Source organism: Peromyscus californicus, unplaced genomic scaffold, assembly GCF_007827085.1.
Source record: "Peromyscus californicus insignis strain IS unplaced genomic scaffold, ASM782708v3 Scaffold_21__1_contigs__length_65335640, whole genome shotgun sequence".
Taxonomy (NCBI): domain Eukaryota; kingdom Metazoa; phylum Chordata; class Mammalia; order Rodentia; family Cricetidae; genus Peromyscus; species Peromyscus californicus.
This window is the reverse complement of record NW_026294514.1, coordinates 51,421,179-51,436,747: the sequence shown is the minus strand read 5'-3', so window position 1 is coordinate 51,436,747 and position 15,569 is coordinate 51,421,179. Positions and strand designations below refer to the sequence as shown.

The window sequence follows — 15,569 nt, the reverse complement described above, 5'->3', positions numbered from 1 at the left end:
GGCTGATATGCCAAAACAGATAGTACTGGAAAATGTGGCTATGTAGATTCTTGTTATTTCTCCCTTTTGCACATCTGAGCCTTGTGTTAGCAGTTGGAATTTGCAGGACCTCGCAGACAGTCCCCTGGCACCAAGCTCTGATACAATGCTCTTCCCACAGAGTGAAAATGAACATTCATGATGATGTATGGAAAATTCTGTGTGCTCAAATGGAAAGACTATTATAGTGGGCAGTAAGGTACTGTATTTGTGTCTTCCAAAAGCCTTAGAGAGGAGCATTGATTTGAGTTATGAATATGCATTTAAATAACTTGACTTTGCAGAAACAAAATGGTGACAACTGAATGGTTGTGGGTTTACTCTGAGTCACTGTCTTCTATCATCAGGCTTTTGTGAAACATTTGAAGGTGATATTGGGAATTTAGGAGACTTGGACTAAAGCTTCTTATTATATTTGTATGTATCCTTGATTTCCTTATGACTACCATTAATCAGATAAAACAATTGAAGTTGTGTTTTAAAACTGATAATAGTTTTCAAATATAGGAGACATCTGAAAAATACCCTTTTAATTGCTCTTTTTGTTGTTCATCTGTTTTTATTTTTGTTTTAAGACATGGTCTCACTATATAACCATCACTGTCCTGGAACTTGCTATGTAGACCAGGTTGGTCTTGAACTCAGTGGTCTGCCTGCCTCTGCCTCCTGACTGCTGGGATTAAAAGCGTGTGCCACCATACCTAGCTTCTTTTTTCCATATTGCAAAGCAGAGTGCTATAATAAACTAGATATTAATTTTATTTTATCAAGCCTAGATAATTGTTTTTCCTGCAATCAAGTTACTCATCTTCCTTAGTTTCAGTTTTCCATCCTGAAAAAAAATTCGGTCATTTACCTACCTGATGGTGTTATCTTGGTAAATTACTGAAATGGAAAAGTCTCAAATGAAACAATAAACCCAATAGATGTTCTCTCTTTTACAAAGAATCATAGGCTAAATTCTGACAGAGTCCATAAAATATCTGAAATTTCTATTATCTTTGTATATTTGTTTATGAGTGCCTGTGGGTGTTGTATGGACATGTGTGTGACATGCTGAACTTGTGAAAGTCGGAGCAATATTTGGCAGTTTTCTCTCTCCCTCTATTAGGTGGATCCTGGGGATTGAACTCAGGTTGTCAGGATTGACAGTAAGCCCCTTTCCCCACTCAGCCACCACTTGGATCCCAGTTATTTGAAATATTTTTAATATTGTTGTACAATAAAGGCTGTAAGGTCAAGATACTGTTTAAAAACAGTGTTCTTTAGCATTTATCATTTTAAAAAGCATAGTTGGCTTTGCTGGCCAATAATAATTTATTATGTCACAGATATGATGTTATTGATTCATTTGTTTCTATGTTGTGAGAAAGGATCTTGCTATGCTGTTCATTTTGGCTGTCCCAGAAGTCACTAAACAGCCCGGAATGGCCTCCCACTTTGGGCACGCCTCTCGTCTCCAGCGTCATGAGTGCTAGGATTCCAAGTGTGAGCCACAGCACTTTTCCCTCTCTCTCTTTCTTTGATAATGTGCATCCCTCTTTTCTTGACATCCCTGCCTTCAGCGGATGTGCTATTTCATAAAAAGTTTTCTGGTGACTGCATCTATCATAGTTAGTACATGAAGACACATAGCACTAACATTTTTAGATGGATTATATTTCTTACAGCATGGGATTTCAGCTTAAAGTATATGCGTTACTGGTGACCCACTATAAAATTAATGTGTTTCAGTAAAAAAAAAAAATATATAATCACCAACATAATCTTTCAAGTGTTTGATAAATACCATTTTCCAAAAAAAACCCCCCCAAAAAAAAACAACAAAAAAAAAAATCCCAGGGATAAGAAACCAAAAACGGTATTCATTTACTAATGAAGAAATTTAATTTTATTTGAATATACAATTTAGTCTTTATAAAAAGTACAGTTGGTGAGATTTTTAAGGGCTGGTCACAATCACAAGTTTAAATAGATTAAAATTTAACACAATGAAAATGACAAGAACTATATCTCATTATTGCTGTTGGTCTTCAGGTATAAACTATAAAGGCTTTTAATCCTATTCCGACATTAACTACCTGGGGGGCCTTAAGTGGATCAACACAGTAATTACCTGTTAAAAAATAAAGAGATGTACTGACTGCTAACTCTACTCACAACGCGCTTGTGAGAATGAAACAAATAGCATTGTAAAGAATATGCGCACTCATGTTCTGCCAACCTCGAGACCACTGAAGATGTCCACATGTCATCCTTTACCATTTGTCTGTCCAATTGCACCCTTAAAGTGGTGCATTCTTCACGGAGATTCTGGACTCTTACCTCAGTTCTAAGTACCATACTGTGGTAATAAAATATTGCAAAACCAACCTCCTGTTCCCTTTACATCCCTTTCCCCCATTTTATTGAACTGTGTGGTTTTCAGAGCTTTCAGCTGAAGGCAAATTATTGATTGGCAATACTGTGTTTTTAAATGTGCTCAGTTTTAGGGAAAAGCTGTCTATTCTTTTCTCCATACAGAAATTATTCTTTATCTCAAAAGTGGAGCATAAGTAAGATTGTGCATCAGACTGTGATGGGTCATGGTCGACACTGGTGCTGGGCTCGTAATAGACTTTCCTCTCCCAAAATAATTGAGTAAGATACTTGTCTATTTCTCACTTCATTTTTCTCTTCCTTTCCCTCCTCTCTCTCTCTCTCCTTCCCCCTTTCTTTCCCCATATTTTTATTTCTTTTCCTGTCTTTATCTTCTTTGCAATGGACTTTAGCAGCTTAGGAAATAACCAGCTGAAATGTAAACATTTTCATGGTCAAAGAAGATATAATCTAAGAATGTAAATTCATAAGAGAAAGACATTCCCAAGTTTTTCTAATTTTTAAATTGAGCAGTTGATAAGAGCAATACATAACAGCATGGATCTGATGTTAACAGGAGTTTTCTGTATTTTGTATAATTATATACATATATATATAATAATGCATGCATATATATATATATATATATACATATGCATTTCATTTTTGCTTTTAGCTTTTGTCAAGAGAATCAGATTGTGCAATTTGATGTATCCATTTAACTCAGTAAGTTTTCTGGTCCAGCAGTAACTTGAACTGGATCAGAACAAAAAGAGTAAAAGCAGCACCTTTTTCAAAGTACAGGAATTTTGGTTTCATTTGAATTTCATCCCAATCTTTTGGGGTTTTGGTTATAAATACATGCCTTAGCTACTTCAGTGTGCTCTTGTTGCTATCCTTGCTTTTAAGTTGTTACTTATCACATTGCTTTGGACTATCTGTGATGTGTTAGCTGAGCTATGTTCAGACCTCAGCTGCTGTACTTGTGGGTTTCCAAGGCCCGATATGAGTTCACGTGAGAAGGATAGATTGTATTCAGTCGGGACTCTTAAGGGAAGCTTATCCGCTGTGAACTAAATAAACTTTGCCAGGACAACAAGGAGGCAACCTTTTAAGTCTGGGGTGTGCTGACGATTATGAACAGGGTTTGTCTCTGTGCGCAGGCCATCTGGGTTTGTTCATTGATATGACTGGAAGGAGAAATAGGCTTCTTGAACCTTTATGGCAGGCTTCCTTAGTGCGGGTCAGAGAGAGCCACCAAGAGCCGAGCAGTATTCCTTGAACGTGAGAAGACTGTTTGAGAAAGCAGACCTGCATCTTAAGAGGCAGTGGAAGGATATAGAATTGGAACCTCTGCAAAGCAATGGTTAAGATGTTTCGATGCCACTTTATCTGCATATCTCGTAAGTCCTACATGCAGAGTTCATTGTTTCAGTCTTTTTGTGACTCAGCCTCCTAGTGCAACTTTTAGCACTTTTTTCCCCTCCCCATTTTCTAAAAGAGATTCTAAGAAATGAAACTATTTTCTCAATTGAAAAATGTCATAGATAAAAGTAGTGGCAATGACTGGATCATATCTTTGTAATTTTTCAAATTTTGCAACTTATTTTGTGTATCCCAACCTCTTTGTTTCCTAAGACTGAGGTTAAAAATTAGGTTAAATGCATGATTTTTAGCTGCTAACTGTACATTTAGAGACACTCGGATGATCTGTATCCGTGTGGCTGGGGTCTGTTGATTCTAGCACTCTACAACAGTAATGTATGAAGTATGAATTATTAACTGGGTGCAGCTACCTCTGTATCATCAGCCATAGCGCACACTTAACTGCATACAGATTTCCACTTAGGTCTTCTTCATAGGCCTGCTTCAAGTTCAGGCTTGTATTACTCAATTTCTCCTGTTTCATTTCTTTGTTTTAATTTATTGTTTAGAGCTAGGGTCTTGCTGTGATATGCAGGCTGGTTTGAATTTCTGGTCTCAATCCTTCTGATTTGTTTCCAGAGTAGGTGGGACTATGGGCATACTCCAGCACACCTGGCTCACTAAAGAGTTTAATGCTAATGTGTGTGACATCAAAACAAGAGGAGTGACCGTTTCAGTAAAGGAACAATTAGTGAAAAAGAAAGACTAATTTGAGGTTATGTTGAGTTCTTAAATAAATTACATGAAAATCTAAAATCAAAGAGTAACCATATGCCATTTTATATCTAAAACCAACTTTTGCTAATAATATATATGGTAACTAATGTTTGTAGCATGTTTAAAATGATATAGGAAATTATTAAATTTTATGAATAGCAAAGATGCTCAGAACAACCTCTTACTATTTTCAAAGCAAATGCATTTTACATATTTTTAGAAAAGCGTCTAATATGTTGCCTTTTAGCTGGGACCATGCTAGAAATATCACTTATGATGATGACCCTTGTAAACAGGTTTTAAAACTGTTTAGGAAAGCACCATATAAAACATTTTAGTATCTCTGAGTTATTCAGACTCAGCTTTTCTGCTAACGCGCTGCCCAGCCTTCAGCAGATATTCTCACCTCACTGGAGTACTTCCACTTTGTTCTTAGAGGCCGTGTATTTAATAGTTATCACTTCATTCCTCTTCTTAGTCATTTAAAATGGATTTTGTCTATTTCTCTTTTTTTACAGTCTGACACATACTTCTGCATGTCCATGCGTTTGCCTGTGGATGAGGAAGCCTTTGTGAGTAAGTATTCTTTGGATAGTAGGGGACGGGAGAACAGCGATTTGAAATCAGTAAAAGGTTCGCTTTGGTGCTTATGAGTGTATTAATCTTCCACTGTCAATTTCCAAAATGCATTTATCATGCCTAATGCGAAAAGAAACTACAGGCAGCCGCTGGAGACGAGATTACACACTGTATCTGGAGAGATTCACGAGTCGTGGTAGCTAAGGAGGTGTGTGCAGATATCAGTGGTCACCAGTGCTGTGTGGTCCCATTTGTACAGTATTGGCTTTCTGTCTGTAGCTGGATTCTTAGTTCCTCTCCACTCAACAAAACTGTTTACCTGATGGTTCGTGTTATAAATAGACTACGCTTAGAATCAACACTGGGGAGGGTAATAGTTTACCCATCGGACAGGTCGGTGGAGAAAATAGAAAGGAAAGAGGAAGGGGGTGGGGCAGAGAGAAAAAGAAGGGAGAGAGTGAGGAGGAGAGGACAGGAGAAAGAGAAGGAGCCCCCATTCTCTTATTTACACTCCTTAAGGCTAAGGAGACTCTTAAATGACAAGTCCTGCCCAGATGTGTCTTTCAATCACCTAGGAGAAGTGACAAAGCGCCATCTGTTTCTATCTAGCTTGTTTTAATTTAAGAATCCCTTTTGACAGACTTTTAATATGTAGGGAAGACATGTGATTGACAGATTATTTCGTGTTCTTTTTTTTTTTTTTCTCTCTCTCTCTTTTGTTTCCTGCTTTTCTTTTCGGGCTTAAAATGTTGCTGTTGGGAAGTTAATGGTAATGAGAGTTGTACTTTGGTCCCATGCAACTAATTTTCAAGTGGGGCTGCCTGAAATGGCTATTATGTGACTAGTACAGCGTAGCCATGGGGTAGTCTGGGAATGAATTTTCATGAGGTGCTTCCCGCAGGATTGTCCATTATAGACCTGCAAAGCCAGAATGATTTGCATGTAGGTTTTTATTTTTTTTCTCTGCACTCTGGCTGCAATAACAACGAAAGAACACAACTTATAACAGCACTCTGCACAGAATGTGCTCAGTAGTGGCTCTCTGAGAGTGAGAGTAACACCATGACAGGCTGAACGTTGCCTGAAGGGTTTTTGGTGTAGTAGTTGGACATTACCCAGGACAGGCTTAGTGTTCCCCAAGGCTAAACCGAGTAACTTTAAAAATAGAAAAACAACTTAAGGTCCTAATTATAGTGTTTTTGAGTAACCCCAAATGTAACTTAAAATATATTCATTCATATCCTCGTGTTTGGCAGCCTAGGAGAGAAAAATATTTACCTATAAAATGGATTTTTTTTTCTTCACCAGTATTATATCTTCTCTGTTTAAGTTCAGGGGTAGTTTGAATTCCTCCCATTTCACACTTGCTCTATGGAGAAGGCCATCCTGCACACCTGTGTAAACACAGTTGTCATAGGTCACAGCAGAATTAAGGGGTTCACATGAACAGTTACTGCTTTGTTTAAGGGGGTTGTGAGAAGTGTGTGATTTCGGGGCTGGTCACTCTAAGAACTATAAATATGCCCTGGAATGTGTTATTGCTGTCATAATATTAATGTGTTTACTTTCACATAATTTAAAATTGTGAAGTACAAGTAAATATATTCAGTCAAGTAATTGAATACTCATGGGGAACACATGAAGCTCTGTGCTAGAACCAGGGTGCTAACATTTCTTTATTTTCATAGGCCCCTCTCTTCTAAGATTACAGTGCTTCCAGCTCCAAGGCCATCAAACAGTCTTCTATGATCCTAACATGTTTTTTTAGCATTTCTTCCTTTTTATTGCTGGAAGGATCCCATGCATGCTACAGATGTTCTTACCTGTTGGAAAGACAATTTCTATCCATGTCAGTCTTTTGGCGTCTAGCAGATAGCCTGTCACCAACTTTCATTAGTGGCCACATTCTAAGTGTACCATGGAAAGGCAGCTGTAAGCACCAAATGACCATTTCTACAAAGGCACACATCACAGAAGGGGCTTGGTGCCAGCACTGCATGTTGGACAGCTGGCTAGATGAACCTTCTCAGAGTCCCAGAGTAGAAGCTGTGGCTGTGTGTTGAGTAGAGCTAACCCATTCCAAGGAAGTCTGATGAGAGATGATCTCTGTACTTTCCTGTGCCTTGCTCAGATTCTGAATCTCAGCATTTATCTCTTCTGATAAATAAGATTTGATAAGGCCCCTTTATAAGATTAGGTTGGATTGTCTTACTTAGTTTTCCTTTCTTAAAATATGGGTTATAGCAGCTCCATTTGCTCTTTCTTTTCTTAAGATGCATGGCTCCTGAGGACAACACCCTCTCCATGCATGTGTACACACATAGCACCCTACACACGCATATTGCATACTCTTACACAAAAAATTAATAATTCTCAGTATTGTGTTTAGATGACTTATTTAACTCATTTAAAAAAAACATACTTAATTATTGAGAAATGTCATGTCCATCATCATAAATGTGAATTAAAATAGGTACTTACTCTAATGATGATATGGAACTTTATATTTGAACAAAATTAGAACTTTACCTAAAACCTTGCTTTTGTTTATAACAAGCAGTCAGAGGCTTGCATGGACAGAGGCACACTAAAATCTGCATGTGACCACTGAGCTGTGGTGCTGTCTGAAAGGTGTTTTACAGACACTCAGAGGAATTGGCTGTGACAGCAGCTCACTCGGCCAAGAAATTTGACTGTCATCTTCATCCACTCGCTTTCCCTCACATGGGTGACCAGTAAATAAATGTGTCGTTTCCTTAGTGAATGATGGCAGTGCCCTCCCCATCAGATAGCTCTGTACAAATGAGGTAAGCAGAGCTGAATCGAGAAATAGATGAAATTCATCTAATGATCCATCGCTTCTCTTTTTTGGGTTGGGGGAGGGGGGCCCTTTGCATCGATTACCAAGCAACTACTATTAACAGAACAGCGCAGTTGGGATAGAACATGTCCAAATGTGGCTGCTCTTCAACAGCAGTCACGCTGAGGTGAAAAACTGCAGAAATGCTCGGGTTTCAGTGGTGCTAGACGACCTACCAGATACTGTGCCAGCAAAACCCAAGGTCTAGCAAAGTGCAGTGCTTAGAGGCTCATTTTGTGGCGTTGGCAGCAATAAACAAAAAGGCGTGTGTGCACACGTATGTCATTATGACCTTCCTGATTCCAAACAGGTGACTGGGTATCTTCTCCTTTTCTGGCTAGAATTTTATCCAACGTCAAGTATACAGCCTTCTGGCTCCCAGGTGACCACCAAGAGCCTTCCAAGGGGCACTATCAGGAGCTCTCCCAGTTTGTCGTTGGTGTTGGTGTTGTTTAGTGAAAGCAACACTTGACAACACAAAGTGGATGATGCGGGTGGTCCCAAGTGAGTGGACAGAATCTCATTTCCTCGGTTAGAATCATGGAGTCAACATGGTGGCCGCACCTTTTCTCAGAGTGTTTCTGAAGGTCCTCAATGCTTTGGCCGCCTTGTTTCTGACATGACTATACCTAATCGCTCCTAGACTTTGCTCAGGCAATAAAGAAGTGTAAGAGTAGAAGTAGGAACCATTTGATTATGTTTTGTAAATCTATGGGTAGGGATGTTTTTAATTAGATACAATAGTATGGTCTACTTGGGGAAATCCCCAAGAGGGAAGTAGGCAAGTTTTAATCAGGGCCTGAAAACTTGGCCTATTTCCATATATACAGAGGTGAGGAATATCACAGGGGCTACCCGGAATGAGCTTCACCATGTTCTGGCTGCATAATGAGGGACAGGTTACCACCCACTCTCTTCAAGATGCATCTGTATGTGAGGAAGAGAGACCTCACTCATAGTGCCTTTAGGACAGTGGTTCTCAACCTTCCTAATGCTGTGACCCTTTAATACAGTTCCTCATGTTGTGGTGACCCCCAGCCATAAAATTATTTTCATTGCTACTTCATGACTATACTTTTGCCACTGCTGTGAATCATAATGTAAATATCTGATATGCAGGATAGCTGATATGTGACCCCCGTGAAAGAGTTGTTGGACACACACACACACACACACACACACACACACACACACACACACACCACCTTGGGTTGAGACCCACAGGTTAAGAACCACTGTTTTATGAGCAGTAAATGTGTGTCTGGCAAGGGTACCACACAATGAGGGACTTGTAGCAGCTGGGTTGTCTTATAGAATGCAGAGGGTATTTAGGGTGTTAGCATGTTGAAGTCTGAGGTAGGAAATGGCCCGATGTTATGAATGTCCTTAAAAATCTAGAACAGGAATATAGGTTTCATTCTGTAGGAAATGAATCTGGGACCACTAAAGGAATAACATACAAATACAGAGCTTAATGATGCCTATACCATTTTCTGTCTTACAGCTTGGCTGATAAAATCTATTTATTGATTCTTTAGTTCATTCTCCTATTACCATTAAAGGCATTTTTAAAAGGCCTGTCATCTGGAAGTTTAATTCCTTTTTTATACTGGACTTTCTTTGTTCATTCATCAGGATTATTCCATTTGCAATTTATGTTCAATGTGTTTCTTGGTTAATTCTCCAACAGCAGCAGCTGATAGCCCTGTAACTGTGTTACAGATTCGTTATAAATTGTAATCAGTAAGGGTTAATGGCAGCTCTCTATTAAGCTTACTGTTTAAAAATCTTCAGTTAGAAGGTCCTTTAGTGCAGGGTTGCCCTATATTATGGGGCAGCTGGCAGAAGATCGCCAATGGTATAGTTCAGGCTTCTCACATACTGTCAAAGAACTGTATTGCTGTGGTTTTTTTTGTCTGAACTGCAATATTATGAGCATTAAAGTTCATCATATCCTACATTTAAATTATAATTCAGAACATACTAGCTTCAGTTTCTTTCAGCCATTTTGAAGTATAATCTTTATTTCGTCAGTAGGAAGAAATGCTTACAGGAGTAATATTAAGAACTAGGGGGCTTTCTTTTTCAATAATATCTCAGATTACTCAGTTTCTTAGGCTGTACACTTCCCTAGTTCTATTGAACATGGCTTGACTCACTAGAATATTAATATAATACATCATATTTTTTACCTATTTTATTTGAGGGTGCAGACACCGTGGTGCATGGTTGGGGGTCAGAAGACAGCTTCTGGAAGTTCTCCTTTTGCCATATGGGTTCTAGGGATGAAACTCAATTCATCAGGCTTGGCAGAAAATGCCTTTGGCTGCTGACCAACGTCTGGTATACCTGCTCTCTACTGTAGATACAGATTTAATCAAAAGCCACTCCGTGTGTTTTCTGGCTACTGCTCATCCAGAAGAATGACATGATCTAGTACGAAGCTTTAGGAATCTCTTAGTAGGGCAATTAGGAAATCTCAGTTTTTATCTTTTAGAGCTTGTTTTTCAACTTTATTTCCAAAGAAAGCTTATTTTACTCCGTAAAGTTAAAAGATGAAAGGCAATCTGAAATTAACTAAAAGTAGTTAACCAAAACCTGAGTATGGAGTATACGTGCACAGTGGAGTACTGTCAGCTACTGAAAGCGTGACTGTAATTAGGATCACCTGTGATTGGCAAACCTTCTACCATGGGGCTAAAACCCAAACCTACATTATTTTGATGAACTCCATAGGTAATTCTGAAGTATAACCCAGGCGGAAAAGTACTGTTGAAGAAAATTGTTTGACAGCGTCTAGTAATAGCCATAGTATACTAAAGCCATTTTTTATACCAAATTAATCCATTGGGAAGAAATAGAAATAGACTTAAGAACAGTTATCCTAATAGTTTTACACACACACACACACACACACACACACACACACACACACACTCACACACACACACACAGTCGAATGTGTTTAATAGGCAAATAAATATCTAAAACTGGTGGTTTTCCTCATGCATAACCTTAGCAAAACAGGGTAATGTAGCCATTTCCATTTGTAACTGTGTTGTTTATATGTTCATGGATATCTTCCAGGTCGCTGCTTCCTCCACTAGGCTGAGTGTGTTCTTCACGGTGTTTCCACATCATGAGTTTGATGTATCCAATTTGACATGTAGTCTTAGACCTGGAAATCCACTTGGAAAGGAAAAATGGAGAGAGAGCCAAGTGTTCAATGACAAGTTTCTCCCAGGTCACAGTCTTAGAAATGTGTATGGCCCTGATGGCAGTCTGATGCTAGCTATAAGAGGCCATGAATCCCTAGAGCTTCATGCAGTTAGAACAGACTTTGCTTGGAACTCCAGAAATAGAACTCAGTGTCTGTCTTTCTTCTTAATGTTCTTCCCACACATACTATTGTCTTTCAGTTGGGGTGACATTACCCTTTGGGGAGCCCGCCTACCTGTGCATTTCCCTGTCACTCTTTTCCTTTCATTGATGTGCCTGAGTTACTACTTTGAAGTCTTTTTCCTTCAAAGGTGTTTAGTTTCCAGGGCTTACCTATACAATTTTCCCTGCTCGTAGACATCGAGTGATCTTAACTGTTCGCATCATTTCCAAGTAAGCCAGTGCTATCTTATTGCCCACCTGGGAGATTGATGGCAGTTGCTATCTAATCAGCTATAATACTCCCGTACGTTCTCACAAGGCTGTGTTCTGAGCAATCTGTCACCCTTCCAAGGCTTTGTTTTTTCTGCCTACTGGAAGAGCACACTCACGTGGCACTTTTTTCTTTATTACCCCCCTCCTCCTTTTTCCTGGGATCCTTTCTTTCTTTGTCATATGACAGGACATCAGGGGATGAGGGGGAAAAGGAGCAATTTCTTTGAAGATATGATTTTATTTTTGCAGATTTTCTTTCTAGTTCTATTGAGAGCTCCAAAATCATGTGTATGTCTTCTGCTCGGCAGACTTAATCCTATCCACCAGGGGTGGAGCTTCAGTATTTCTATAGGAAGTAGCAATGAAACCAGCCCAGAAAATGAACCTGTCAAACTCTCTTTGCCCATTTGTTGCCTTTAGATGGAATTTTCTAAGCACGACATTACTGTAAGTCATCTGCTGTTTGCTTTAGATTTACATTTCAATATGACTCTTTTTTTTTTAGCTGGAGGTATTTTTCATCCCAGTTTGCAATGAACTGTACTTTGAGCTATAATTATGAAAATACTTAGATATATTTTTCATTAGGATATGAAAAAAGATGATTAGCATCATTTTTTCACCTTCTACCCATAATTTCTTTAGCATTTAAATTACATCTTGAATTTCTGGATGAATATATGACTTGGAAAGAATAAGGTTTTGGAGGGCTGGTTTTTATTTGCTTTAGTAAAGGTTTTATGAGTCAGAACTGTGGGATTTTCTTTTGCCACTGCTTTATAATGGATTTTTCTCACTTTAGAAATGAAATCATACTTATATCTAGTAAAGGTTTGATGTAAAGCAAACAAGTAGTACTTAAGAAACTATGTCAGAGTGAGTTTTTAAAATAGATGGTTAAAGAATTTGCCCTTTACTGAACAGAGGGTATCAGAAGGTCCTTCTGTTTAAGCAGATGCCTAATGCACCCTCATTCACCCTCTCCTTATAAAAAGCCAAGACACGGCTTATTGTTGCCTTAGTGAATGATCCTGCACATCTGCATCTTTTTTTTTTTTTTATTTACTGATGGCTCACTTTTTTCTCCAAAAAAATATTCTTGTTTTGTTCCTCAGCAGAGCCTCAAGTGATGTTCTCTAAAGGTACCTGACAGTTCAGGGCCTTCTCTGCCCCTTTGTCCCAAGCCTTCTCCAAGGTTCATACTTCCATCCACCCAACAGCTTTGCATTTAATCTGTGAGAAACTTCCAAATGGAGTGATTTCTTTCTCCCTCCCTGCCTGCCTGCCCCCAAAAGTCACAGTTCCAACCTGTGTGTCCACCTGAATGTTTAAGTGATGCCTGAATCAAAAATTGTCTGTAATCTAAAAGCTTAATTCCTGGAATAAACCACTCTTAGTTTTGTTGGTTTGTTACTGAAATTCTAGCAATGATTCAATGGTAGGAAAACTATGTCTTCGCTAGTCAGATAATCTAAAGGGATGAAATCAACACAAGTTATACAAGAGACCAGGAGTCAGCCCCTTATTTGAGAACCATTCACAGATTGTCACAGTTACTTTTTTTTTTTTTTTTGGTGGGAGGGGCTGAAGAAATGAGTCAGCAGTGAAGAGCACTTCTTGCTCTTTCAGAGGATCTGAGTTCTGTTCTCAGCACCCATGCTGGGCAGTTTAAAACCACCCATAAGTTCAGCTCCAGGGGATCTCACACCCTCTACTGGCTCTTGTAGGCAACTGAAAACACATGGCACATATTCATACAAACACATATAAACAAAAATAAAAATAGATAGTTTTAAAAGTAGAGATGTCCATAGAGTTCTGTCATCAATCTGAGAATAATAAAAACCAAGTTACCAATCATATATTATGCCAAAATAAACTTAAGTTGAATAAAAAACGAATAAATAACAAGTGTTTATTACACTCCAGAGCTTTTTTAATTTTGCTTCTGACAGAAAAGGTTCCAAAGAGGTCCCTGGGAAGATTCTGAAAGGGAGCAGGGACGCATTGTCCTCCATGTGAGTGACCAATACAGGCAGACACGCTTTTCCTCTTCTGCTTCTCTTGCTAACAAACTATGAGTTTCTAGGAATTATGAGCTATTGTAACTTTCAATTTATTCTTTACTTCCAAAGCAGTTTCAATCTCCCAGTTCCATTGTATTCTTTCTTTAGAGACAGCAGAGCCTCGGGTTATAGTAAGTCCGGGTTATAGTAAGTCCGTGTTCTAGGCATCCTCTTTGTTAGCTTTTTAAATGGTGGTATGAAAGCCCCAAGATTTGGTTTTTCAGCTGTAAATTCTTATTTTCAGTGCAGTAAATGAAAAGCCTATGGTTTCCTGTGAAACTGTAAGTCAGAGTGGCACAGAGTGCGTGTCCTGTGCTTTCCAACCTGCCAGCAAGTCCCATGCCACACTTCGAATCAGAATGTTTTTATTTGATAAATACTCATGCCTCAGTGTGTATTTTCACAACAAATGATGCTTTATTAATTCTGTCTAGGAGCCAAATAAAAATAGGCAAAAGGTACTTCAGGAGATACTTGATATTTGACAACTTAGCATTTTTGTGTATGAACTGGTGACACATGAACTACTACTACATCACAGGTAGCGTTTTCAGTGAGGACAAAAGGGGACACCAATCCCTTCTGTGAATGGGAGCCAAAGTTCACCATCAACCATCGACAACACAACTGTGAAATTGTGCCTGTATTTGGGGTTGTTTTTTGCTTATTGTAGTATCTCCCACTGCTGATTTTGGGAGGAAGAATCAATACCATTACACAAGTGTCGGTATTCTTTTAAGAAGTGCACTGGGTTAGCCTAGGATAGAATTTTACTTTAATATCTTTATAAAGATACATTAGCACATATATTTTTGTTTCTGGGGAAAATCTCTGTGTGTGTGTGTGTGTGTGTGTGTGTGTGTGTGTGTGTGTGTGTGTTGCATGTGTGCAATGACTGCTATTGTTATTTAAGGTGATATAGATATGTTGTGAATCCTTTTGCTCATATTTTGACTGCTCACCATGGCTTCTGTTTTACTGCACCATTGTGCAATGTTTCTGGTACACAGCACTCTGCCGAAAGTGGGAAGGAAATATATTGTGAATAAATAGCCTGGAGCGTTCACATTATACCCACATAATGCACTCACCACATTAAAAGGGACCATTCATTTTTAAATGTGCATGTGTGTGTGTATGTATGTATTAATAGCAGTCTTCATCAGCCCGTTAATTATTATTTTCTCTTTTTAATATGCAATTATTTGCTATATTCCCACATCAAATTATTAACTCATACTCGTCTTAAAGAATATCAAATATCAGGGCATTTTTTCATTGCAGCATCAAAGCATCATTGTTATATAAATATCCAAACTGTTCAAAGATGTAGTCTTTTGTGACGGTGCCACACAGTTGTATACTTTGTATTCACATTCATGTATCATTTTCTCATGACAGTTGACTTCAAGCCTCGTGCCAGCATGGATACTGTCCATCATATGCTACTTTTTGGATGCAATATGCCTTCGTCCACTGGAAGTTACTGGTAAGGACTGATGGACTCACAGTAGAATGCCTGTGCTTTTTACAGGTACAAAGTTGTAAAGGATTTGTATAGGAATTTACAGTTGATTAACATGTAAATAACACTGTTCATTGGCATCATGTGGTTATCATAATTGTTTAGTCCACTGTGCAGCATATCAGTCTTTGTCACTGATTAAATGTCCCCACAAAGCATGTGAATTGAGATCATTGATACTCTGTTACCAGTTTTTGTGCAGTTCGTATTTCCACCCAAAAGCTGTTGATTGGTGATTCCTTTGTCCCATACACTATGCTATGTAATCTGTATATATCATTTCATTTCAAGTATCTTCACAGACAAGAAGCTGGAAAGTCAGATTCAAGGAAGCAGCTGGCTGGAG

At 38.6% G+C, this 15,569-nt stretch overlaps 1 protein-coding gene across 11 annotated transcripts in view; it reads left to right on the top strand.

The window, feature by feature from the left end:
- The window catches only part of Pam (peptidylglycine alpha-amidating monooxygenase), a 283,476-nt gene that overhangs the window by 149,745 nt on the left and 118,162 nt on the right, over positions 1 to 15,569 (top strand). For all 11 annotated transcript variants that reach the window (XM_052750294.1, XM_052750293.1, XM_052750291.1 and 8 more), the window contains exons 4-5: positions 5,058 to 5,115; positions 15,100 to 15,187. In XM_052750294.1, coding sequence (XP_052606254.1) covers positions 5,058 to 5,115; positions 15,100 to 15,187 — 146 coding nt within the window. The remainder of the gene's footprint in view (positions 1 to 5,057; positions 5,116 to 15,099; positions 15,188 to 15,569) is intronic.